Consider the following 27,953-nt stretch of genomic DNA (forward strand, 5'->3'; position numbering starts at 1 on the left):
TGGAGACATGTCCCGACTGCAGGGAAAGTGGAATCTTTTATTGAAAGCGTAAAGTACACAGCGTAGAGTCCAGTATGGAGTCTGAGAGGCCTCTGTCCTCCAGGTGGGCTCCCTCCCCCTGGGGGCTGCTGACCGTGGGGTGACTGTGGATGGGATTGTTTGCCAATGGAAGCAACGGCTGGATCTTTTCTCTGGATGGGGACAGGTGGGCAGGGGGTCGGAAGGCTGGGGAGGGACCTCTTGTGGGAACTGAAGGGACTTGGGTCCAGGGACTGGGTCGGGCCGAGCCTTTCCAGGGCTGCTTCTGCCTTTTTCTGGGGATGCAGCTGCTGCGTCTCTGCTTCTGTCCTTCAGGCGCTCAGCACGAGGAGGTCCTTGGAGGGCAGAACAGAGAGCCCAGTTAGTGGGTGGGGTGGCTTCTGGCCGCAGCCTCAGCAGTCACCTGCCTTTGGATCGAGCAAGTCCCATTTCTGGGAAGCAGTAACTCTGAACAGGGAGATGAGTGGGATCCAAGGGACCTGAAGATCACCCCAGCCGTGCCATTAGCTTGTCCTGTACAGGGGACGTTGGGCAAGACACTTCCTTCCCTGGCCCTCATCTCCTTCTTCCCCCAAATAACAAAAGTAGGCCTGAGCCCCTCACCACACTCTTCTAAAACTCAGTTTTCATAACTGAAATATCAACAGCAAAACTAATAATAAAGTAATAGATTTGACCCATAGACCAAAAGAAATACCCATGAGTCTGCACTGACATAAATGAGTAAATAAATAAATGAGGAAGAAGCGACAGCTTTTTCTTACAGCAGAATTCCAGCTAATACATGTAAAAGGAATTACAGAAATAGAAAATCATTATTAGGCAAACACCCCAGTAATAACTTGCAGGCAAGAACCATGAACGAATGCAAAAATTAGTGGGAGAAAGTGTGACGAAAACCAGGATATTTGTATAGTCTGAAAGTATCTACCCAGGAGATATTAATTACAAACAGAAAACTTGTAACTTAGGGGCAAACACCTGTCAGGAGTCACCGTAACCACACGATCAAAGTCAGCGTCTTCAGGAATAAGACGCGGACACCATGGGCCCCAATATGGTGCACTGAGAAGGGCACAGCATCACTTTGGTGGCGTTCTTGCCAGAAATAGAACCTCAGTTTAATCATGAGAAATATCAGTCAAATCCAAATTGAGGGACATCCCCCAAAACAGGCCAGACTCATCAGAAATGTTAAGGTCGTGAAACACAAGGAAAGCTGAAGCACTGTCGTAGATTGGGGGACACTAAGGAGGGGTGACAATCAAATGCAAAGTGGGATTCTGGATCCTGAACCAGACAAAGGACATTAGTGGGAAACCTGGTGAATAAGGGCTGCCGATTAGCTAATATAAGAGCTTAGTACCGATGTTTATGTCCTGGTTTCGATCATTGTACTCTGGTTATATAAGATGCTAACATTAGGGGAAGCTGATGGAAGAGTATTCTGGAACTCTCTGTACTATTTTTGCAATTTTTCTGTAAGTCTAAAATTATTTCAAAATAAAAAATTAAAATAAATGATTCATAATAATAATAATAATAATAATAATAGCTACCATTTACAGAGGTCCTACAAGACCCTCTGAGTCTTTCTTTAAATCAGTGGTACTCCATCTTTCAGACCCAACACCCCATTTTACATTTTATTACAGGTCCTTGTGTTATCTCTTTTATTATTCTGAAATAAAATTCATAGATTATATGATCTACTTACACATCTATTTTAAAAACCAGTATAATTCCCTTACTGGAATACAAAGAATAAAAGGTAAGTAATTTACAATAAAACATGTATTTTGAGCTGAACTACTCAAGCATGATTATTCAGGAAAGAAAAATTCATCCCCACTAATGTCAACAAGACCCTCGGGTTGGGGAGGGGGGTGGTAATACAGCCCCAATTGAGAACCACTGATTTGAGCGCCATTATTTCAGTGCAAACCCTACCTCTCACCAGCTGGGTGACCTCGGACAAGTGGCCTATCCTTTCTGATAGCCAGGTCTTACACCTATGACGTGAGGGCAAGCATCATCCAGGGTCGTGGTAAGGCCCAAAGTCATATGAAGCAGTGCATGGGGCACCGCACATGCTCAGTAAATGGTAGAAATGATGATGATAACGGAGATGATGATGCGTTTGTGCCAGTCCCGTTCATATTTCCTAACCTCCTTATAAAGACGAATAATAATAGTTAACACTAAAATGCTGTATCTCATTGAATTTCTCACCAGAAACTCCATGAGGTAGGTATTGTGTTTCCCCATTTTCAGAGGAGGAAACTCATCTGATGGGTCAGAGCAGTGCTGAGGTCCTGCAGAAACTCAAGAGAAGGCACCAGGACCAGACCCCTGTGGACTGTCCCCGAGCCTGCATGTGACACCTGCCCACACTGCCCATTTAAAGCCACTGCCACCTTCCTTGTTTGCTCTGCTAAGGTGGTGGGAGGTCACCCCCTGAGCCAGGGCCAAACTTGGCGTGACTGTGTGGAGCAGTGCAAATGGTGCCACCTGTTGGTAAGGAAATGTCAGTCTGGGGCAGAGGCTCATTCGTTCCACTTCTGGGAATGTGTTTCAGGGAACCAAATCCTGAATCCAGAAATCGTTTCATGCACCAAGATGTTCACTGCAGCATTCTTTATTATAATGAAGGCATTGATAGTGATGGACGCTTCTAGAATGCCTACTATGTACCTGGGGCTGTACACAGCACTTTACACACAGAACCTCATTTTATCCTAAAAACTGCCCTATAGGTAAGTACTATGGTTAGCCCCTTTTTACGGAAGAGAAAACTGAGACCCATAGAAGTTAAGTAGATTGCCCAAGGTCACCCAGCTGGAAACTGGCAGACTCAGGATTTGAACTCAGGTCACTGGGCTCCAGTGCCCTCATTCTTTTATCCCAGTGCTCTACTGACCCCCTGATCAAAGCCATGTTTAAAAATAAAACTCCAGAAAGATGGGAATGAAAAACAGGAAATGATCTAAGTGATAATTATTTCTGGGTTGCAAATATATATATATATATATATATATATATATATATATATATATATATATATAAAGATTTTATATATACATATATATGTATATATATATATATGTGTGTGTATATATATATATATATATATATATATATATATATATATAATCTTTTCTGTATTTTCCTGAGCACATGTTTTTATAGCAGAAACAAGACCACCTGCATTTGAATTTCAAGGAAACTGCCACGATTATAATCAGCAATTACTTCGGTAATATTTACCCAAAGGCCCATCTCCCCACTGGCTGGGAGAGCTTTGCAAGGGCCAGGATTATACATGTTTTGTTCACTGCTGTATCCCCAGCCCCTTGTTGGCTGGCACACAGTAGGTGCTCAATAAAAGTTTTCCAATAAACAGCATCACACTTCAACTTTGGACACACCCCTTACTGCTCTGAGCCTTAGTATTCCCATCTGTAAGATGGGGCAATGCCATCTGTTGTGAGGACTAGATGAAATCGTGGATGTGAAAACTTCATTTGAGGCTTAACAGCTTTATTTCTTGTTCCTTCGGCCCCATCCTTTGAAGGAAGAGGCCCCTGTTGCCCCACCCTTCCCTTCCATTTTCTTCCTCCTCCCACTTCCTAAGGGTGGAGGGGAAAGCAGACAAAGTTTTATCTCCTCTTACCTCCAAGACGTCAATGTCTGCATTGCTGAAGTCGATGTTAAGGATTTTGGGGAGAGGGACACCAGAGCCCAGCACAGCTGTGGGAAAAAACCCCAAAACAGTCAGGCATAGTCAGCGTGGCCAAGAGGTGTCAGCCTATGGAAAGCCACCAGTATTTACAAGAAGACTAGACATTTCATTCAAGCCTCTGGGTCTCCGTGCTTGTACTTCCTCTTGCCCAGAGCACACTCCCTCATCCTTGCCCGCCTGCTGAGAGCTGAGCCTTTCCCAAGACTCTGTTTGGATGTCTCCTCCTCTACGAAGCTTCCTCCACCTCAGACCAAGCAACTCTGGGCTCCTGTTGCTCCTCCTAAACAAACAACTCATCACAGAAATCACAAAATGATAATTCTGTGTCTCAGCATCCATCGCCTCTACTAGACTGTGCGTTTCTGCAGGCAAACACCGTGTCCCCAGAATCACCCAGCCCTGGGCCAGGCGCTGCAGAGAGAAGAGAAGCTTGCTGAATGAAGGCATGGAAGGACGCACATGGGGCCCCAACAAATGACGGCTATGGGATGTACTGTTTGCTTTTAGATGGTCAGAGCCTAGGTAGACTGCTAGTAATGTTCTAGAAAAAATAAGTACGATAGAAAGAAGAGGAAATGAGGAAGTGAGGCAGGAGAGGGTAGGTGGGGGGAACTGGATTAAATTAATTTTAAAAGACTTCCTGATTCCAGCGGGACGTTTCAGAGAGCTGGGGACATTGTGAATGTACCCCAGAGGAATATATTCAATGTTTTCCAAACTTGCTTTCCACAGAAACTTTTTCTCAGACTATTTTATGGGACTAATTTTCCCTGGAAACCTGCTTTGAGAATCATGGACTTAATCCAATCTCTCACTTTTGAGGATGGTAAATTGCATTATAGTGAGACTGAGAAACTTGCTGCCAAGTTCAACCACCTATTAGTGACCCGGCCAGGACACATGTCTCCATCTCTTGCCTCCTCAGTCAACCCAGCCAAGCTCAGCGCCTGCTGTCATCCTCTCCCACTAGGAATGTGCATGGGCTTTGTGACCAGCCCTTTTCCTGTGATTGAGATTCATCCTCCTCTGGCGACAGTTGCCATAATAAGGATCTGTTTGACATCAAGAGCTTTCCAAACAATCCTCGGCTGCGACAGCTGACACCAGCCCCTCTTCCTCTTTTCTTCCATGAAGCAGAAGTGGGGAGAGAGGTTAGGGCCAAGTAGCATGAGGACTTGGGGACAGAGGTTTTCAATCACAATGGAGTTGGTTGCCCAGTTGATGGAGCAGCTGTCCCAGCTTCCAGATGGCTCCACAGTTTAACAAGTAACTTCTGGAGAGGCAGAACCAGACTCTGTCTTTCTACTGATGAAGTTGGGCAAGAAAACCCTCTAACTGATAATGTGGCTGCCTAAGAGGTGGATTCTGGGTTAGGAGGTTGGGGATATCGATGAGAACAACTTTAGCTTTATCTGTACTGATTGAACTTTTTACAACAATAATGTGTACATGAAGTTCCTGTAAAAATATACACGTGATTAAAAATAAGTCAGGAATGTAACAAGGTGAATATACTTAACAAAACTGAACCATACACTAAAAATGGTTTAGAAGGTAAATTTTATGTTATGTGTATTTACCACAACTAAAAATAAACACATAAAAAAATAAATCAGGAAATACCTTGGACTGTACTGGGAAAACAAATGGAAAAAGAAGAGTGTAGAAGGAAATACTCTCAGATGTTGAGATTAATATCTCCTGGAGGTGAGATTTTCTTTTTTAAAGTGTTCTGGACTTTCTAAAATTTACACACATATAATTTTAATGTACAATCAGAATTTGACACAGATAATCAGGAAAACAAAACAATCGGTGAAATAAGAAAGAAATAGAATAAAGCAAAAGCAGCAGATAGGGAAATTGTTAGACCCTTGGGGCAACATTTGCATCAGAAGCTCGAATAAATAAGCTTAGAATGAAGTTCTCAGAAATACTAGTGAGGTAGAATGGCTGTGTGTCAAATATGCCCAACAAACCAGTAACCACCAGGTTAGGCCATGTGCCCCAGGAACCCCAGGCACCCTCTCTCACCATTCATTGCGGGCATAAATGCCAGGTTGAAAATCTTCCCAACCAGCACCTCCATGAGGCCAACCTGAAGGGAAAGAATGAGAACTCAACCTAGGCAGTGGTTTGCTCTGATCCAAAGGGCTGAGGTTTGCTCTGATCCTATGGTCCAAGCGGAAGCTACAGAGCTGCTCTGGGGGAATCTGGGAGCTGGCAGTCAGACATCCTGTGACTCCAGCACCACTGAGCTGGACAGCTCCAAGGCACAGCTGGTCCACCTGTTCTCTGTCCAGATGGGAAGGCTGAGACCCAGGGCAGCGCCAGCGCTGGTCCAAGGCCCATAGGAGGCAGGGACTAAAGGAGGGCCAGTTCTTCCCCAGGAAGCACAGGGCACGGGGCCACTAATGGCTCATTCTGAAACCATGACGGTGTTACGGAAGGCCCTTGGGCCCGGTAGACAGCACTGCCGGTTTCCATCCCAGCTCAGCCTTCATGGGCCTCTGAGAAGGTTCCCTCACTTCTCTGGCTCTCAGTTTTCTCATCTGAACAATGAATCAACAAGCTCAGCTTGCAAGGATGCTGTGAGGATTAGGAGCAGATCATGAAAGTGCCTGGCCTTGAGCCTTTTCGTATATGATTTCTCTTAATTTCTCTAAGCCTGGGTTTCCACATCTGAAAGTGGGAGTGAATAATCCTTCCCTCATAGGGTGGTTGTCAAAATCAAACTAAGTTCCAATATGTAGAAAACCTGCTGAAGCGTAGTGCCATGTGGTACTACAGTGACAAGAGCACGGGGATTTACTTACATCTCAGCGCTGTCTCTTACTAGCTCTGTGACTTTGGGCAAGTCACTTAACTTCTCTGTATTTGAATCCCTTATTTGGAAAATACGCTAATAATTGTACCTAAATCATTAGTTTGTTGTGAGGATTAAATGAGAAAAAAATTTTTTAAAAAATAACAGCATAATCGCTTTTGCTTCACAAATATTCACTAATTTCACATTAAGTGTTAGCATCTTTTTCTACTTGGAGTCCAGAGATTCCCGTTCTAGCCCCAGCTCTGCCCCAACCAGCTTTGAGTCACGTCACTGCCCTCCTCTGGGCACCAGTCTCTCCATCTATACAATGAAGCTGATCCCAACTCCATGGGTTGTAGTTGTTTGGGTTTAAAAAGCTCAAAAATGTGACTTTCTCTGCACATGTGGAAATCACCCAAGCTTGTCCTAGGAAACAAGTGTCTGTTTCATTGTCAATTTATGAAAGAAAAGAGGGTAACTTCTAAAGCCTTAGGTGGGGTTGGGGACCCAAGAACGAACAGAGTTGAAACAGACTAAACTTTAGAATATGGGTGTCTCAGATTAGGAAAGCAGGATTCCAAACATGGGGGTGAAAGGGAGGTCAGAAATAAATCCAAGTCTGTTTGTATTACAGATGAGGAAACTGAGGCTCAGAGTGGGTTGGTATTACCAAGGTCCTAAGGGAGTCAGTGGCAAAGCAGAGCTGCCTGATCCAGAGAGAAAGGGGTCCCATAGGACATGGCTGCCCTCCCCACATCCCCACGCTGGAGTGAAGGAATTGGGCCAAGGGGCTTCCATGGGGTCAGTCAGTTAAAATGTGACAGCCCTACAGGTAGAGTTGGAGCTGTGAGTCTGCACTCTGGCCATCTCTGGCTTTGTGGGCCTGTTCCCCCACCTGTGAAATGAGGCCTGACAGCACTGGTGTAAACGCTTTGGAATTCAGAAACCACCCAGGCCCCAGCCAGCCTCACGGGGATGCCGTTCCAAGAAGATCTCGCTCTGGGGCTGGACCTTGGTACTTACATCAAAATTGCCCACGTTTGAGGTTCTAAGGTTGAGGCTTGTCCTGCAAATAAAGTAAATAGCCAGTCAGAAGTAGTGAAGGCCTGAGAATCACAAAGGGCTGGAACGTCACTAAGCTATCAGAAGCCCCTCCTCAGCATCCTCACAAGGACCTCTCTTGACCGGAGGGGAATTAATAAGAGCAATGCTGGTCTCCAAGTGTTGAGCAACAACCAGGTGCCAGACACAATGCCAAGGCTTTATATACCACATACTTAAGGCTCAAATCATAGCTGCACCAGCGACTAGCTATGTGTCCTTGGCCAAAGTACTTAGCCTCTCTATGCCCCACTTTCCTCCTCTGCAAAGTGAGTGGCTGCAAGGACTAAATGAGATCATTCAAGTAAGGCCCTAGAGCCTTGCCTGGTTCCTGGTGAGTGCCAAGCACATGTTGGTGACCATCACTGCCTTGTTTAACCCTTTCAGCAACCCTGTGGGAGAGGAACCTGAGGTTCCAGGGTAAGTTGCCATGGCTACAGAGCTCGGGAGGGAGAGCCCAGGATTCACACCCTGAGCCTGTGCTCTTGGCTGCTGTGCTATTCTGAGCAGGAAGGACCGAGGCCCGGGTTCGAGGTTTCGCTCTGCACTGTGAGGGCCTCAGTCTCGCTGCACCTGAATCTCACCTGCAAATCGACAGTCCTACCTGAGAGGCCAGAACAGACTTGCCTGTGGGGCAGTCTTTGGAGCCGTTTGGCGTCCAGCAGGAGAGAAACAAATGTTTTGTTACCTGAGTTCTACTCCCATGCCTCCTTCCCCCTCGGCCCCTCTATCTCCAACACCCAAGCTCTTTCCTGCCCCTCCAAGGTTGTCCGCACTGGTCTTGCTGCTTTTCATGCAGTTGGAACCTTCTCCTCTTCCAGGCTGTAGGTTGAACTTCACCTCCTTAGAAACTCCTGGATGGTTCTGATGAAGTATCATTATGAGTACCTCCCATTGTTGGGCTTGCGAAATATTTGTAGTAAGAAGAAAACCTTACAATGAATGAGGCACGTCCTGAAAATTTTATATACAATCTCATTTATCTTGAGGTGAGAATAATAATATTTACTTACTGCTATAGGCTGATGTCAAGAATTAAATGAATTAAAACACAGTGAAGGCTTAATTCAATGCTTGGCACATAAAGCATCCAATAAATAATATTATTATTATGAGCCCTATGAGGCAGGGGCGATTATTCCCATTTTCAGATGAGAAAATTGAGTTTCAGAGAGGCAAAGTCACTTGGCCTACATCACACAGCCAGTCAGTGGTCTCACTGGGATTTGAACCCATACTGCCTGGCTCCAAAGCCCATGTTTGTAACCATTCAACACAGCTCTAGGTTAGACAGACCTGGATGGGCTCATAGCGTCTCACTATACTCACTGTGTGGCCCTAAGTAAATAAATCCACCTCTCTGTGCCTTACTTTTCTCTTCTTTAAGATGGGAGAATGATAACCCTGACTCCGCAGGACCATTGGGAAATTAAACAAGACAACACAGAGAATTACCTCCTGCAGAGCTTGGCCAATTGTCATCGCTGCCATCATTGTTATTATTGATGTTACATTGTTGGCAGTAGGTTTTTCCCATTAAGCTCAGGCTTCACCCGTCCTGACTGACTCCTGTCACTGCCCATTTTCACCTTTTCAGCCTCTTGGATTTATCCAGCCGTGACAGCCACACCAGGAGACCTCTACGTCCTTGCTGGTGCCCCTCCATGAGCTGGCACCAGACACTGCTGCACCAAAGAAGCCTGTCGGACCACAGGAGCCGTAACCCACTTACTTGTCTAGCTTGGCGTCAATCATGAGCTTATCGTCCTCCACGGAAAACATGGCCAAGAGTTCTGTGTCCTGGAGGAAAAGGAGGGAGAATGAAATGTCGCTGCCGTCATATACTGACTGGCCATTGCCAGGCGTTGGCTAGGTGCTTCGTTAACACTAAACATAATAGCAGGCTATTCCCTGAGGTCGTAGTCAAACCCTGTTATAAGCCAAGACCCCCAACAGCCCTCACCATACAATGGATATCTCCCCTCCGGAGGGAAGGGGTTAAGAATAATAAATTTCTCTAACTAACTGTTGTTCACCAGTAAGTCACAGAAAGGGCTGAGTGAACACTTCACAGAAAGACAACAGTCACAGGAAGCCAACAATTGGCATGGGTTGTTGCTCTGAGCTGTGTCAGAGGGCGTGGAGTGGCCTGCAGCCTAGGAAATCGGCTTCAGATGCGTAGATAGGATTGGGCATTATCACTGTCAATCACAATTGCCCCGCCCCATGGAGGGAATAAGAGGTTCAGACTCATCCCCCTCTCACAAACAGAAGCTTTGTTTTAGGAAAATCCCTGTCTTCCTTCAAGATAAAATAAAATAAATTGGTGTTATGAAAAAAAGGAAGCTCCCAACAAATGCAGGAAACGTTATGGGTAATAACAATAATAACAATCATTGGGAAGATGTAGAAGGGGCTCTAGGTATATATGGCAGGGACCTGTGTGGGCATGGAAAGCATTCCATCCATCCCTGAGAAAATGGCATTTGAACTAAGGCCTGGGGACTTGGCCAGAGTGTGAGAGTGGTCCAGGGAAGAGCATGTCCAAAAGGCCCGGGTCTGGAAAGAGGCTGGCATTAGAGGACAGAGAGAAGGCTAGCGAGCGAGGAGGTGACAGGACTCCAAGAGCCTGGAGTGGGATGGAACTAGACCAGGCAGCGTAGTGGGCTGGAGAGGACTTGGGGCTGCATCCTGGGGGCACACGGAAGGGTTCTGAGCAGGATCAAACGAACATTTGGACGGTTGATGGAAAAATCTCCACGCAGTAGGGAATAGTCGACAAGGGACTGGATCGGGGCAGCAGGCTCCCCTTTCTGGGTGAGAATCAGCCCTTTTAATCTCTCATTTCATGATGAGAGACCCCCGACCCACACACACTGGGGCTTGGCATGCTCCTAGACTAGAGGTGGCTCCTTTGGTCTCGAGCCCTCGGAGGAGAGACTGGGAAGACATAGAAGATGGGCCAGAACCCAAATGTCTGAGTCCAGAGCTTTAACCCTGGAGGGGGAAATGGCACCTCATACAACACATTCCTTTGACAAATATTTACTGAGCACCTAGTATGTGCTGGATCCTGGGTTAGACTCTGGGGATCTGGCAGTAAAGAAGACAATTCACACCTATGCCCCCAAATAAACTAACAAACAAATGCATTTTATAATGTCAGGTTAAGGGTATTAACAAAGTAAAGCAAGGGAGGCAGAGACAGAGAGAGAGATGGGAAGGGTGGAGATATTTTAGACCGGTGGTACAAGAAGACCTCTCTGAGGTGGAGAGATTTGAGCGGAGACCTAAAGGAAATGAGAGAGTGAGCCATGCAGCTCTCTGGGGGAAGAGCATTCCAAGCAGCAGGAACAGCTTGTGCAAAGGCCCTGGGGCGGTACCGTGCCTGGCACGTTGGAAGAAAGATTGAGGAGCTAAAAGGTGACCAGGGGGTGATCTTGAAGGACTTTGTGGGCCAGTGTGAGAGGATTCATTTATGTTTCATAATTGAAAGCAAGCCTTTTGAGAAGGAGAATAACATAATTTTAAGAGGATTCTTCTAGAAGAAATAGTTGTGGAAATTGTATTTGTATCTGTCCCCTGCTAGGTACGAAGGACAAGAGGGCCAGTGCCATCTGTCTAGTTTCCCCTTCCTCCAGCATCCAGTAGAAAGCATAACACATAGTAGGTACGCAATAAATATTGCTGATGGATGACCAAAGCCTACTATGCCACGCACTGTGGTACAACCCATGCGAATAATAATAGCTGACACTTCTGGAGCCCTTACAGTATGTCAGGTACTGCTCTGAGCATCTTATTAATGTCCCACTGCCATTCCCATGTGGTAGAGAAGAATATCAAGCCCAGAGAGGGGGAGTGACGTGCTCAAGTTCACATAGGTAGAAGACTGGGTTTGAATCAGATCATCTGGCCCCAAAGCCAAGCTTGTAGTCACTATGGTGGGGAGTGGGGATTTGAAAGCATCTGTGGACTGTGATAGACCATGTGGTTACCCACACCCCCAGATACTCACGACATCAATAAGGCAGATAGTGGTCTCGACGTCATTGGGTTGGGACACCAGGATCTCAGAGGTGGCAAACACCTTCACCAGTGCCTTGTCCTTCTGCAGCGTCACTGAAGGTGGGTTTGGCACCTGGATCCTGATGGTGAGTGGGTGGGACTCAGGGTACTGCTGGAACACCTGTGGGTGGACACCAGGCTGGAGTGAGTGGGGCCCTGGGTATTGGAGAGTCTCACACTGGCTACTTTTGGACACAATAACATCACTTAAGTCTTACAAACCACATGCAAAGGCTCCAACCCGCTGCTGGATTTGGGGAAGGAGCTGCCCTCTCTGAGCCTCTCATATAGGATTATTGTGAGAATTAAATGCGATGATGTCAGCAACGCTTCGAGCTCAATGACTGATGCATAGAAATGCTCAAAACCTGGTACCAAGTGAGATGGGGTCACCTGGACATTCACGACATCAATGAATTATCACAACAACTCCATAGGGTATTTTTTCTCCATGTTACAGATGAGAAAACTAAGGATCAGAGGGAAACGCCAAGCAAATTGTCCAAAGCCAGCAGGAGAGTTGCGATTCCAGCCCAGGTTTGTGTCACTCAGAAGCCCAGGCCCTTTCTCCCTCCCACTGTCTCTAGACGCCCCACCTGCAATGAGAAAATCCACAATTCAGGGTGTCTCACCATGAAGTCCTGGAGCAAGACACAGCCTGTCTCCTGCCCCCACCCCCGAATTTGCTGGGATCTCCAGAAACCCACGGTAGGAGGGATCTGAGCCAGTTTGTTACAACGGCTAATTTGCTAAAGGGTAACTCAGCAAATGACCGGTTTCCCATAATTGCTAAATAACTTATTTACCAAAAACTTTATTGTAAGGAACAATTTTCTTAAATATATTAAATGAGCATAAATATAAGGGGAAAACCACAGAGTTACTTTTTTAAAAATCCATTTAAATGGAAACTTCCCTATGCAATGCTGCAGTGTGGGTTCTGGTCCTAAGAAGACTCTATTCATTTTCTTGAACACATTCAAAGCAAAGTCTTCTGGGCAGGCTCTTGGTCTATTGACAGTTTTAGTAAATTCATCCAATTGGCCAGTCAGTGAATTCACACGTTCGCAAGTTGGCTTTCAAACAAATCAATGATTTGGTGAACTGGTTTTTCACAAAGGGGTTTTTAGGATATTTCCCCAGAGGGACGTGGTGTCCCAACCATCCCAACCCCAACATACAGAGTCTCCAAGAATTAGCAAACCTTCCTTTCCAGGGACCCTGAGAGGTTACCTTGAACTCTTGCCCCACAGCATCAGGACCCCGAGGATGCCCATCCCAGCTCTGGTCTTGCCCCAGGACTCCAGCTCTGGTCAAGCCTCTCCTGGTGACTCCACCCCAGCCTGAGTCTCCAGGAGACATTCCCTAGTGTCTAGCCTGAATCCCTCTGCTGCAGACACAGCCCCATTTCAAGGCCTGAGTTCCTGCTCTAGTCCAGCTCTGCTGCTATCACATCCTGTGACCTCCCTGCACCTGTTTCCCTATATGTAAAAGTGGTTATCCCTTCTAGCCCCGTGGATGGGGGACGATTGAAACCAAATGAAAGAGTGAATTCTTAAAAACTTTCATAAACTGTAAAGTGCAGTGCTCATAAGAAGCAGACCAATAAATAAAAGGTCCAGTGAGAGGGGTTTGCCCGCCTACTAGAGCTGACACTGTTTATGATATTAGGTCATGGTGCTCTGCCATTCCTCTTTCCACCACATGAGGGCGATAGTGACCACTTGTTGACTTTGGTCTCTCTTCCTGCCTCCTTTGAATTCCACCCAGAACTAGACAGGACAAATAAACAAGACATGAAAAATGTCTCAAACGGCTGTAGATCACAGCAATCTTTCAAATCTGTATAACGCTTACTACGTTAAGAAGCTCTATGCTGCCAGAAGCGTGGGAAAAGGACTGGGATCAGAAAGGCCTTTGTTCCAACTGTATAACGGCCACTGATCTGACAAGAGCGTATTTGCTCGTTAAAAAAAAAAAAGAACTTGTTATTATTAAGAAGAACAATAATAGTTAACATTATCAAATGCCTACCCTTTGCCTGGGTTCTAATCCCAGGTCCGTAGCCACCCTGTGAGGGGAGCATTGTTGCTTCCATTTTCCAGGTGAGAAAACTGAGGCTCAGAGAGAAGTCATTTGCCTAAGGTAGTATGGTTGGGATGTCTGAGTGGGAATTCAAATTCATGTTTGCCTGCTCCAAAGATCTGACATTTTCCCTCGAAGCTACCATGTACCTACATGTGCCCTATGTCAACATTTCCTTTACCCTCCGAGATGAGTCTGTGGACTAGGAGTTTGCAGCCTTTTCGACAGATGAGGAAGCTAAGGCTCAGATATGTCAAGACTCTTGCCCAAAGACACACAGCAAGGAAGTGGCCAGGCCAGGGTTAGACCTGTGCAGGCCAGTCCACTGCTAGAGCTCAGGAGCTTTCCACCTCAATCCTCTGTGCCCCCTCTCATAAGGGTCTGGTCTCCAAGCTGTTGTCACTGCACTCCCAAGGAGGGGGTGTCAGAGCACCCCACCCTCGTGCTGAGCACCTTCCCTTCCAGCGCCGCTCCTGGGAGGAGGGTGAGGCTGAAAACAAGGGGACACACCCGCTTCACGCTTTACGTACCTTGGGAATCAGGGCTCCCAGCGTGGATGTGGTGAGTGGAGGAAGCTCTTCAAACTGCAGGATAAGAAAAGAGTCATGTGAGTCCCTGAGGCGATGGGATCAGACAGGAGTTGCTAACACAGTGATTAACTCCTATGCACTCACAGACAACCAGCGGGTGCATTGTCTCCCCCTTAAGATACCTTGGGAGGCCCTACCTATCCAATAGCGGCCACCAGGTACCGCAGCTGTTCTGTGGTCAAGTGGAGGCCAGCCGCTTAAGCTCACCACAGGCATGACTTAGCCGGCAGGAGGCAAGACCTGACTCTTGGCCCTCTACAGATGTCACCCTGTGTTAAAACAAGGTGAGCATCCACGCGTGCATGTACATAACCCAGCGTCCACTAAATGCATGATTCTGCCATATCCCTGAAACACCTGTACTATTCTTTACTTAATATCTTCTTTAAATCGGCTTACTTTTTAAAACCTCAACTACTAAAAAGTGGAAATCCAGTGTCACTTTACAGAGATGGCAACTGTGAAACTAAATGCAACAAAAACAAAGCAATGCCATTACGTTCTGCACGGAGGGGTATGGGCATGGGTTAAAAAGACGACACTTAAAAGTGCAAGAGAGGGTTAACTACATACTGGCACAAAATGGAGGCTTTCCTCTGACTGGAATCAAAGATTGACATAATTTGTGTGGTGGTTTTTTGGAGAACATCTTGTTCTTATGAGATACATACTGAAGTTTACGGAGTAAAATGTTATAATGTCATCAAAAAATTGTTAAACAATAGATAGATGATAGATAGATAGGTAGATAGATAGATAGATTAGTTGGATGGATGGATGGATGGATGGATGGATGGATGGATGGATGGATGGATGGATGGATAGGTAAGTGGGTGGGCAGATGGATGAATAGAAAGAGATGAAGAAAGATGGCAAAATATTAACTGGTGAATCGAGGTGAAGGATATTTGGGCATTAATTATTCTATTTTACAACTTTTCTGAAGGCTTGAAGTTTCTCGAAAGAGAAGGTTTGGAGAGAAAATGACTCCAGAACTAAGAGTATTTTATTCTTATGTATCTTTTAGTTACTTAGTGTCAGTGTTTATCAGGTGAAAGAATTCTAAACATTTATATAGAGATACATATAAATGAATAGATATTATACTTTTAAAAAGGGATTGGAATACAATTAAATAGAATTGAATAGGGAGAAACTGTCTCATCATATGATTTGCTGTTTGTTGATCACCATGTCTGTGAATCACCTAAAATCCTCCTAGGCACCATGCACTGATATAATTGACACACATCCATGAATTGAAGATGAGCCAAAGGGTGGCCAGTCTATAGCTCTCACCTTAAAGCAATTTCCTCAAGGCCCTGGGGTCTAGAGGATAAATAGGGAGCTGTTGCTGCCTAGCCTGCCCTACCTCAGACGGAGCCATGACTCACCATGCCATCAGTGATGTCAATATCCAGTGCCCCTTGCTTCTGTAGGAGAGTCAGCACCGAGCCCAGGAAGTTGGCAGAAATGGCCAGTTGGGAGTTGGTGTTGTCGCCCATCGGGGGCAATTCTGGCATCTTTTTCCTGGGAGCCATGGCTGGCCGTCCCAGTGGATAGTCGATGAGGCCCCCTCCAACCTCCCCAACCAGAGTCTGGGGCAGCAGAGAGGAAAAAGGTCACGAGCAGGGGCGCAGGGAACAGATTAGAGGAAGGAGGCTGAAGGCTGGGGTATGGCCCTGAATCTGCCTCCAGCCAGCCTTCCTTGATTAAACCTACTGGGTCTGAGTGACTCACTTACAGCCCCCAGCTCTTCTTCAATTTGTGATGGAATGGAACTTCTTGCAGTTCCTACTTTATGACCATTTTAAACTGAGCCATTCTGCAAAGCCATGGTTACAGGAAACTCTGAGCTTTGCAGAATGGCTCAGTTTATGCTACCTGTTTCCTCCCCCTGAGACAATTGCCTCAGGGGGAGGAAACAGGTAGCATAAACTGAGCCATTCTGCAAAGCTCAGAGTTTCCTGTAACCATGGCTCCCCACACCATTTACAATTATAGCCATGGTATATTACAATATATTTTAAATACAAGTATGACATCGATTCTTTGCCCACCCCCGGCTCTGCCATAAAGAGTCAGTATGTTTACGCACCCATGCAATACACTTTGGTGCATCTACTCTCTCCAGACCAGACTCCTCCCCATGGCCTGCAAGGTCCTGTACTGTCTGCCCCAGCGGGCCTCTCCCCCTCACCTTGAGCCACTCTTTCCCTCAACCACCCTCCACCGTGCAGCCACCGGGCCCTTGTCAGCCCCTGCCACCACCTCAGCACCCCCACCACGACTCCTCCCACACTCTGTCCCCTCCTCCACACTCCTCTCTTCTTACTTCCCGTTCATCTGGCAACTCAAGTGTCACCTCCTTTAGGAAGCCCTCCATGACTCCCCTGGATACGTCATATCCCCTGCTTTAGACTCTGATAGCCGGGGACCTTCTTTCATGGTGCTCACGATCTATAACTGTACATTTGTTCGAGTGATTCTTGGATGGCCTGTCCCTCCAAAGGACTGCAAGCTCCCTCGGGACAGAAGTTTTGCCTTAGGCACCACTGCAACTCTAGTCCCAGCGGCCCAGCACACAGCAGGGAACAAATAGCTCTTGAATGGCTATGTGTTTATGAATACGCTAGGTGTGCATGTATATGTGTGCACAGGCATGCAGTGTACATGGGAGCATGAGTGTGCGCTTGTAGCTCTACATGTGATGGAGCAAGTGGGGAAGCATCCATGTTCATGCAGCCCAGGGGAAGTACGTGTGCGCGCGCACCCTGTGCCGTCAGGGGCCAGATTCAGGGGTGTGCTGGAGCCAGCTCACAAGACCTGATTCCGCACATCTCTTCCCAACTTTATGTTCAGTGAGTCATGTTGGTAGCTTGAAATTGGCCATGGTGGGAGTATTTGTACCATTGAAATCAGCACATGCTACAAATCAGGACTTTTTCCTTTGAATCATGGAGACTCGGTTGTTAATGGTTTCCAGCACACTACTGGCCAGATTCATTCCTCCAGGAAACCCAAGTTCATAGCCACAGCTCTAATAGCTAGAAGCCAGATTGGGTTAAGATCCAAGGTTCACATTTATTAGCTGTGTGACCTTGGGCAAGTGGCTTAACCTTTCTGTGCTTCAGTTTCCTCAATAAGAGTGGCTACCTCACATGGTTGCTGTGAGGTTAGACCAGGAATGTGCCTGGGACACAGTAAGGTCTTGGTACATGTTGGCTGTGATTGCATTTCTAACACTCCTCCTAGAAAGTCCTCACGTACTCATAAAAGCGTCTTGTTCAAATGTTGCTTCCTAGGCATTCAGCAGAAGCTCTGGGGGACTCTCACTGTTACCCCTGCCTTGGACAGAGCCACCTCCCCTTGCTCGGAAGCCCAGGCACTCACGTTGAGGTCCAGCTCCAGGAATTCTCCAGTCACAAGTGGGAGGCTGGAGAAGGTATACTGAACACTTCCCAATATCCCCAGAGGAATCAGAGCTGCAGGCAAAGTGGGGGGTCACAAGGAGATCCCCTTACACTCCCAGAGACCTGCCTTCTTTGTGACCCAAGGGGAGGGGGCAGCAAGGCTCCAGCTCCAGACACCATGGAAAGAGCAAGGATTCTGTGTTCAAATCCCAGAACTGCTTTTTCCTTGCTGTGTGACCTCTGGCAAGGCACTGCATCTCTCTGAATCTCAGGTTCCACCTCTGTAGAACAGACTTAACATAACTCCTTGGACTATATTGGGGGTGCGGAAATGAGATCCTAGATATTGATAAGCTTTATAAACTGTGAAGTGCTGTGGACTCGGGAAGAAGTTTTAAGTTTCTACAACATGGTACTTCATTGGATCTGGCCATCTCCCTGACTGCTTGTGATGAATAGCCCCACCGCCTGGGCTCCTCTTCCCTTGTTTCTGGCCACAAACAGAGAGAATTTTACTTGTCTGGGGAGCCATCCTCAAACTGCCTGGAGTCACAGAGAAATGGGAGCAGCATCAGAGAGGGCTGCCCTATAAGGCTGTAGAGGTTGTGCACTGCACAACTCAGGTGCCGCCATTATGCTGTGCTCTATATGAAAGGAGGTCCCTGGAATCATGCAGTGCAGGAACTGCACAGCCATATGGGGTAGGCTGGCCTTCAGCAATGTTCCCTGGGTCAGGAGGTGGCATTGGAGCCTGGTGCTGAGGACCTGGACAGTCTCCATGGTGTCTCCTGCTACTCATTCTCCAGTCCCTCTAGGGGTTGAAGCCGACCTCTTTGTTTTAGAGATGAGAAAATGGGATAGAGTCTCTCCAAGTGCAAACATGCCAGGGCAGAGCCAGGGCTTAAACTCAACCTCCTGACTCGCAGTCCAAAGCCGTAGCCCCCTGGGGCCAGTGGGGAGCCTCCTTCCCCTGAGACTTGGGGGTAGTGGTGATTGGGGACAAGAGGAAAGGCCAGGTAGACTCTCTCTCAGGGCGTCAGTCACACAACACACCAAGGGCCAGAGGGTGGGTCTGCCGCCCCCACCACATTGGGCCCTCCTTCCAGACATGGCAGGAGGGCCTTCCATAGGCTGGGCCCCAATCACGTGCTAATAGATGTTGGCCGAATGAAGCAAAGCAGGAAGGACTTACAGTCCACAAGACCCAGCTGGTCATTGACGAGACCCAGCACCACGTCCACAATGGGGCAGAGCTGTAGGGGAGAGAAGGCGTGTCATTCTGGTGACAGGGCAGAGGATTGGGCAGGGGATACATGAATAATAACAACGATGGCTAATGTTTACTGACTTGCTCTGTGTTTGGCACTGTCCTCCCCACAGCCCCATGGGGAGGCGCTCTCATAATCCCCATTTTACAGATGGGAAAACCGAGACTCAGAGAGGTGATGTGATTTCTCACACAGCTTGGAAGTGCCCGAGCTGGGATTCAAACCCAGAACTGTGTGATTCTCAAGTTCCACTTCCTTATCCCTTTATTAATCTGTCCATCCATGTTCCTTGGGGTCCTTCCCAGACCCAAGAACATGCCCCCGCCCCCTGGCTCCCTCCATCCCTCTGGGTCACCTGCATGCCCACAGGGATGGAGGTTGGACTGTGGCCCTTCTGTCTGGCATAAGTCTGTGCTTCTTCCTCCCCATCCCAGGATAGGTTCTTACCAAGTCAGGGAGGACATTGGCCAGGACTCGGTTCACTAAGTTGTCCACGAGGTTGGGGAGAAGCCTGAGGAGAGAGGGGCGGGATGAGGAGCATCTCGCGAATCTTGTCCACACTCAGGGTCCTAACCCAGGCTCTGTCTGAAGAGCGAGAACCTGCTGGTGCTGGAAATTATTCTGACAGCTGGAAGGGCAGTGTACCTTCACCTTAGATCTGGCTGGACAGGCTACCCAGCCAAATTGCTTGGCTTTCCATTCATTTATTCACTCATCCATCCATCTATCCATTCATTTATTCATTCAACAAACAAATGCTTCTTGAGCTCCACAATGGGCCAGGCCCAGGCTGGGATATTCCTGATTTGTAACTGCAAATGTCATTCCCTCCTGCACATCTGCTCCTTAATGGACTCTTTGCTGCAGCTTTGCATAATCTTCCCAAAGGGAAAATGAGTGTATTACTTTATCCAAGCACTTAGCATGGTATCTTGTGCATAGTGGATGCTCAAGATATGTTTATGGAAAGGGAGAGAAGGAGAAATACTGGAGAAAATTTGTGCCCATGGGGTCCATAAAAGAAAGCAAGGTGCTGAGATTGGGAGATATGATTCATTCTACAGACAAGGAAACTGGGGTCTGGAGAAGTGACCCAGAGCTAGTACTTCAGTCCATTATCCAGCTCTTAACTCACTCTCCTAAATAATTAGTTAAGGGAGAAAGAGATTATTGATGCCTAAACAAGACACACAGATGGACAGACAGACAGACAGACTTGTAATGCAAGTATTTGTTTCCTGAGGCCCTGCAGTGATGTGAAGATGAGGGAAACATGGCTATGCTAACACAAAAGTATGATTGACAGCTTGACCCCTTCAAAATCGGTCCCCCCCAACCCTGCTGAACACTTGCCCTGCTATGCCCCCACCCAGGTTGTAGCTGACTACCCAATGTGGGGCCAGTTTGACAAAGCAAAGAATTTTTTGAGATAAAATCCTAATTAGAACATTTCTCCCAATCTTATTAGGTATTTTGGTCTCCTTTGTAAGTGGATTCGCACCTCAGGAGGCCTTGTCTTGGTTCCAGTTCTCCGTGGATGCTAAGGCCCGTGAGAATGCACATGTGTGTTTATCCATGTGTGCGTGCATGAGAATGTGTGCACGCACATGTGTGTGTGTGTTGGGGGGAATCGTTTGAAATTAATGTATATATATTCATGGCACAGAATGTTTTCCCCTCCTGGGAAATCATCCAACAGACCATTGGCCCACATGTGAAATGTATGTAAAAGGCTATTCATTGTAACCATATATGTCAAAGCAGACGATTAGACATATAGCAGTATCTAGCAATACGGGCCTGGGCCGGTAAATGGTGGTTCGTCCAGACAATGGAATATTATACAGCTGTAAAAAGTTAAGCAATGGATAAAGAAGTTGTGGTATATATACACAATGGAATACTATTCGGCGGTAAGAAAAGATGATATAGGAACATTTGTGACAACATGGATGGATCTTGAGAGTGTAATGCTGAGCGAAATAAGTCAGACAGAAAAAGCAAAGAACCATGTGATTTCACTGATATGTGGTATATAAACCAAAAACAACAAAAGAACATGACAAACAAATGAGAAACAGAAACTCATAGACACAGACAATAGTTTAGTAGTTACCAGAGGGTAAGGGGGGTGGGGGGTGGGAGATGAAGGTAAGGGGGATCAAATATATGGTGATGGAAGGAGAACTGACTCTGGGTGGAACACACAATGGGATTTATAGATGATGTAATACAGAATTGTACACCTGAAATCTATGTAATTTTACTAACAATTGTCACCCCAATAAATTTAATAAAACAAAATTAAAAGAAAAAAAAAGTTAAGCAATGGGGCAGCTCTCAATGTTTGGATACAGAAAAATCTCCAAATAGAGGAAAGGAAAAAAGAAAAGTGCAAAATGGTGTTTATAGTATGTGCCCATTTGTGTTAAAAGGAGGATGGGGAGTGAAAATCTACATTTGTGTTTGCTTTGTTTGTACAAAGGAATTGGAAGGTGAGCTTAGTGGGAAGGGGGCAGATGGAAGGCGGGCTCTTCACTTGTGCCTTTTTGTCTTTTTATGTCTTTGAACCATGTATTAGCAACTACATTTCCTGGTGAAAATGTGAATTTAAAAATCTGTGAGGTTTCTGTGTTTCCCTTCCCTGCCTCTCCTCACCAGGGGCCAATTTTCTGTGTCTCCACCCACCCTGGAGTAGAAACAAAAACTCAGAGAAGCTCACATGAATCCAAAATTCTTGAGTTCAAGTTGCACAATGAGTTTTTCTGCTCCCAAAGTCTAGATAAAATGAGGGCTGGGAAGACTGAGCCAAGAGATTGATAAGTTGGGAGGGGAAGGAGTAGATGGCCAGAGGCCTCAAAGAGAAAAGCCAAAGAGGGATCTGTCATGACGAGGACCAGGGAGTGAAGAGAAAGGGACTCAGCTCTGAGTTGCTCTGATGTGCCCTCATCTAAGACCATCACCTGGGTGCAGCGTACCGGTCAATACACGCACACTTGAAACCTCTCTGGTCAGAGGATGGGGACTTGGTCACTTTGTAGGGAGGGTGTAATAGAAAAAACTTACCCCTTGACCAAGGTTGCAGTGGATAGAACCAATTGGGAAATTTTCTGATGAGTTGGGTTGCCAATGGACACAAAATGTGTATTCAGAAACTCTTAAAATGTACCAGATTCCATACTGGTGTTTTACATTCATTATCTCTTCCAAAGGGGGAAAGAATTACCCCCATTTCATAGATGAAGAAACTGGAGCTCAGAGAGGGCAACAGAGTTGCTCAAAGTCACACAGCAAGGAATTGTGGAGTGGAGGTTTGAATTGCAGGAGGATGTTTCCAGAACCTCTGCTCTTACCCATATGGTTTGCCAAAGACAGACCACTCCAACGTCCCCCAAGGCACTCCACTGCCTGCTGGTACTCACCCTCGCAGCAGCTTGACTTTGATCCCCCCCAGGAGGGTGTCACATCGCTCGATGACCAGCCGAGGGTAGCCGGTGCGGTCCATGGTCAGCCGGACCTTGGCTGTGATGTTGACTTCCACGGCGATGTCCAGGAAGCCAATGAGACTGGAGGAGACCATGGGGCCAGGGAAACAGAGTCAACTCCAGCCTCCAGGCAACTTGGCCCTGCTCAGACCTACCTGGCACCTCGCACCCTGACCTTTCGCCCTTTACCGTCCCTGCCCCTTGCTATCACGCCTCTATTATGCCCCTTGCTCATCTCTAGGGGTCCCAAGCCAGAAGACTTCCCTGGTCAAGTTATCCGTGAACAAATAAATCTATGTCCCCCCTCAGTCTGTGAGAGCTTCAAAGGCTGGGAATAAGGGTCCATAAATGAACTCTATGTATACATTTTGGTTTCCAAGGTGACCACCAATGACCTAACTTTATAGACATGACCTCAGTCGGCGGGGAGACATCAATGCAAAAGTCCGCCCTCTGAGGTCCTCTGATAAACACGTACTACGTGGCAGGCACTATCCGGGAGGCACCTGCTTGCCTTCCCTCACTTGTGGCCGCAGCCACCTGGAAAAGGAGGTGTCATGATGCCCATTGCAGGTGAAGACACAGGCTCAGTGACATTAGGGCACTGGCCTGAGTTCACACCGCTTCAAAGAGAGTCGGGATTTGAACCCAGGCCACCACCTGACTTCAGCTTCCCAGATCTTAACCATCACGCAGCCTGCGCTCACTGCTGACAGGTACTGCAAGAGCCCAGAGGTAGAAGCCATGCACGTGGTGGTAACACATTAGACCTTAATAGTCTTTGCATTACAGAGAAAGAGGCTGAGGTGTAGGGAGGGGGAACGAACTGCCCAGGACCTCCAGCCAAGACATGGGGTTCTGGGGTCCCCTCCAGGGCCAAGGGCACACACCTCTTCCCATTGATGGCCACACGGGTGTACAAGCTCAGGTAGACACCCACGCCGGGCAGGAGCCGCACGGACACCCGAGGGAGGGTCAGCTCCACGATGCGCAGCCTGCATGGGACAGAGAGCAACAAGAGAGCAGTCACCCCCGCTGCCGGTCACTCCACTCATGTGGGAGCACCCTCCCTCCCCCCCCACTTCTCTGCACCCCATTCAGTCGTCCTGACTCTAAAGAGACCAGAGGTTTGTGGGAAACACAGAGAAATTAAGGACACAAAAAAAATTTAAAAATGCCACGACCCATACTTCCACTGCCCAGAGACCCACTCTACATTTCCATGTATTTCCTTATGATTTTTTTTTTCAATTTAAAGATACTATTCCTTTGGCTTGTTCCTGCCCCTCTTTGCTTGGTTCCCTCCTACACATTCTCAGATTTCAGCTCAAGGTCCTCTCTTCCTCCAGGAAGCCTCCCCTGATCTTCCCCACTATACACTTTCTCAATTCTCCATGAACTTCTTACCACTGTTGTAATCGTATGATTATTTCCAGGCTTCTTTATCAATGCCCATATACCCTACCAGCCTGCAAGCTCCCTAAGGACAAGAGTTATTATGTCTTTTCTTGGTTAACTATGGGCCCCCGTCTCCAGTGACAACACAGTGCCCCAACCATAGTAGGAGTCCTAAATATTTGTTGAATTAAAGGTGAATAAGAAGAAGCTGGGCGAAGCTGAAATTATAATATATATGAGTGATTTCAGGTCCTTGGGCTTTTTCCACCTAAATTATAGTACTATGCCATTCTGCAGATGAGACAATCAAGACTCAGAGACAGAAAAAGAACGGCCCAAAGTCACACACAAATATAAAATGTGGAGCTGAGACTCAAATTCAAGACTGTTTAATGACAAGACCCCAAACCATACAATTTGGGATTCTCAAGATGTCCAGTCTTGAGGCCAAGCCCTGAAGTGTATGGGGCTCTGAAGACTGTCCCTCCTCCCACTCTAGGCCTCTGGGGGTGATCACCTCTGTCTGGAGGTTCATCACAAGGGGTTTGATAGGGAGAACCCAGCCCCTCCTTACCCTGTGATTCCCTGCACGGTGTTCAGGATGCCGCCCTCGCCGAGCACACCCAGAATGCCTCCTCCTCCGAGAAGTCCTCCGTCACCAAGGAGACCACCTCCGCCGAGCAGGCCCCCTTGGCCCGGCAGGATGCCTTCGGCTGCCAGCATGCCCCCACTGCCCAGCAAACCACCTGGGCCCAGTGCCCCAGTGGCTACACCAGGTCGTATCTCTCCTGGCCGCAGCTCTCGCCGGTGAAGCCTGCCCATGGTTGCTGCACCTTCAGCTGACCTATACCGCCCATGGCCCCTTTGGCTGCCATATGCATTCTCAGCGTTGCGGTAGTCACTATTTCCGAGGTCCCTGATCTTTCCATCAGATTCAAGGATCTCACCATATCGGTATTTAGCCCCCAGCTGAGCAGTGTTGTCATTGGTCTCGATGTGACCATACTTGTAATTACCACCAAGCTGGTGGCCATTTGTAGGGGGGGCGTCTCGAACATGGAAATCGTTGTAGGGAACACCACCAACACCTCGGGGGAATTCAGTGCCTCTGTAGTCATCGTAATAGTGTCGGCCACCACCCAAGAGACCACCACCACCGCCACCCAGCAGCCCACCACCACTGCCACCCAGCAGCCCACCACCACTACTGCCACTGCCACCCAATAAGCCTCCTCCAACTCCACCCAAAAGGTCACCGCCACCCCCTCCACCCCCACCACCAAGCAGGCCCCCCAGAAGACCACCTCCCCCACCACCTCCGTGTCCACCAAGCAGGCCCCCCAGGAGAGGCCCACCACCGTCACCACCAGCTTTACCCATGGGCACCTCTCTCAGGGCTGAGTGGAGAGCATCGCTTTGCTGCAGGGTGCCCGAAACAGCTGCAGAGAAGCAAGGGTGTCAGTCAGGGGTTCTTCCCTTGCTTCCCCTTTCACCCCCAGGCACCATTTGGAGTACAGTTCAGCTCGCTGGGCCCCACTTCTCCCATAGGTGAAATGCCCAGGTCCAATGGGAAGACTCCTCCAGACCAATCCAGCCCTGACATCCTGGTGAGCTCCTTAGCTGCTTGCTGTCTTTGACCTGCTCGCCCTTTAACTGGATCTCCATGGTGTTCAGCCAAACCTGGATAGAATTCCTTCCTCACCCGCCCTTCCTAGGATTCCACACTTCACAGCTTATAAAGTCTACTTCCTCATGCATATCCCAACTGATTTCTGGGAAATAGTCAAGGCCAGAATTATTGTCCCCATTAGATGGATAAAGAAACTGAGCCTTGGGACACTCCGATAGGAAATGATGTCATTCTTCAGTCTCATAATAGCCTTGGATGGGAATTGGGGCTGGGAGAGTGTCCTTGTTTGCCAGATGACAAAAGTGAGGTCCCAAGGATTAGAGGCAGGAATAATTATAGCTCCCGTTTTTGAGGGCTTTCTATGTACCAGGAGTTGTGCTAAGTTTTTAAAAGGCCGTCTCATTTAATTCTCATATCAGTCCTCTGAGAGAGGGATTGCAATTACTCTCATTTTGCAGATGAGGAAATTGAGGCTCAGAGAACTCAAGTCACGGATATAAGGTCACGCAGTCAGTATTTGAACCCCAGGAAGACTCTTAATCACTGTTCTCTACTGCTTCATGTATAGAGTCCCCAATATGGTATCTGGCACATAGTAGGTGCTCAGGAAACAGTCGCCAAAAGGAAAAGGAGACACTAAGGCCCAGAGAGGAGAAGTCACCCATCCACCTAGTGTAGAATCTGCCAGTGAAGAAGAGGGTCTTTGGGAACTTCGGAATTGGCTGGACTGCCCTGCCCACCCCATGCCACCCCCTACCCCCCTGCAGGGCTGGACTCACCATTGCTCAGCACTTCTTTGGTAACCCTGAGGACGGTGTTTGTCTCTTGGGGGATGCCACACACAGCCACCACGGACAGAGCAGCCACATACCAAGCTGTCCACATGCTGGCACTACTTCCCTGCTGAGGAGACCTTGCATCAGATGGCCGTCGCAGCCATCACCACCCTGCCAGCAGGGGGAGCTACGGACCCCTGCCAAGAGTCATTTACAGGATCCTGCGGCCCAGAGACTGGGGAAATGGACCATGGGTCACACAATGGGGCGAACTTCAGGATTTCTGATACCACCTTTTGGGTTTTGCAAACTGAAATAATCTAGAGACACAAAGCAGACCGATGAACCAAACTGTCCCAGAGCGTGGGTATTTAATTATCGCTCAAGATGAAGTGCCCAAATGGAGCCTCAGGAGAGAGGTCACAGGGATTCCAACAAAAACAGCAATCTAATAGCAGGCAGGCTCTGGGGAAATGGCTCCAGCATCTACCCATCTATTCACCCACCAACCCATCCATCCTTCCATCCATCCATCCACTTATCCATCTCCTCATCCAATCATCCATCCTCTCCCTTATTCATCCATCTATCCTTCCATCCCTCCATGATCCAACCAGCCAGCAAGCCAGCCATATATCCATCCATCCATCCATCCATCCATCCATCCATCCATCCATCCATCCATCCATCCTTCCATGAGTGCATCCACCTGCCACCCTTCCATGCATGTAGCTTGCCAGCAAACACACTTTCCCACCTCTTTCTAGGACACAGTTCTGGTTCTTAGGCAAGAGACTTTACCTCTTTGAACCTCTGCTTTCTAATCATAGCACATTGTTTGGGGTATATAATAGACACTCAATATAAGCAGCATCTATTGTTACTGTTTTGGGACCATTATTTCAGACCTCCAAGAAGTAGGTCTTAAGTTATGAGATAAGGGGCTGAGATTTGAGGGATAAAGCTGCACTTTGGGATGAGCTGGACAGCCTCTACTATCTTTATCTGTCCCAGTCTACCCATTTACCAGCCTCAGAGAATCACCGTCTGGGCCAAACTGTGAAATTGTTCGTTTCAATCCTCTCCATGTATGCACCCTCTTCCTGTTTCCCTGCCTCCATTTCTCTTGAGGTTCACTAAGGCTCCAAGGTTTTCCCTACTTCCGTTTGCTCCCAGGAAAGTATCAGAGGCACTCATTTACACTAGAATATGAAGGACTAATATGTGTAAGAATTTTTTTTTCTGTCTTTCTCACCTCATCCTAACCCCACTATCCATAGTTCTGTGTTCAAAGAGGTGTCTCCACTTTCAGTTAAAAAGATGGGCACCAATGAAGGGATTTCTGGTATCTGCAAGCAGCAGGCCTCCGCCTCCCCCTGCCAGCCCAGACACCGAAAAGGTAAAGGGCTCCTTCTTACCCCCGGGAGGTCCCTGCAGCCGTCTTGAGAGGTCCAGTTCACCGGGCCCTTTGCTTTGGGCTGAGTCTGGTCACAGGCACCTTATATATCAGCTGGAATTTTGAGTTCAGACCCAGAGGGGGTAACACTGT

The 27,953-nt window shown here is 47.6% G+C and overlaps 1 protein-coding gene across 1 annotated transcript; it reads right to left on the reverse strand.

Moving 5' to 3' along the window:
- Positions 1-27,927, reverse strand: BPIFB4 (BPI fold containing family B member 4). Its single transcript, XM_019715874.3, has 17 exons — positions 27,823-27,927; positions 26,408-26,528; positions 25,375-25,437; positions 24,573-25,086; positions 23,491-23,595; positions 22,538-22,681; positions 19,563-19,626; positions 19,040-19,100; positions 17,828-17,919; positions 15,829-16,032; positions 14,375-14,428; positions 11,710-11,880; positions 9,424-9,491; positions 7,614-7,656; positions 5,816-5,879; positions 3,713-3,789; positions 1-374 (listed from the first exon to the last, which is right to left on the reverse strand). The coding sequence occupies exons 2-17, from the start codon at positions 26,511-26,513 to the stop codon at positions 351-353; spliced, it is 1,854 nt and encodes a 617-aa protein (XP_019571433.3). The 5' UTR covers positions 26,514-26,528; positions 27,823-27,927; the 3' UTR covers positions 1-350.
- Positions 27,928-27,953: the final 26 nt, after the last annotated feature.

Source organism: Rhinolophus sinicus, chromosome 13 (assembly GCF_057876585.1).
Source record: "Rhinolophus sinicus isolate RSI-liver-muscle chromosome 13, RSI-T2T, whole genome shotgun sequence".
NCBI classification, from domain to species: domain Eukaryota; kingdom Metazoa; phylum Chordata; class Mammalia; order Chiroptera; family Rhinolophidae; genus Rhinolophus; species Rhinolophus sinicus.

Bases quoted from the DNA above. Each gene is read 5' to 3' on its own strand.
- BPIFB4 (XM_019715874.3), bottom strand. From the start codon at position 26,513: ATGTGGACAGCTTGGTATGTGGCTGCTCTGTCCGTGGTGGCTGTGTGT. The intron at 19,627-22,537 runs GTGAGTACCAGC...CTCTCTCCTCAG, and splicing joins AAAGTCAAGCTGCTGCGAGG to GCTTCTCCCCAACCTCGTGG. The intron at 16,033-17,827 runs GTGAGTGCCTGG...CTGCTGCCCCAG, and splicing joins TCCTGGAGCTGGACCTCAAC to ACTCTGGTTGGGGAGGTTGG.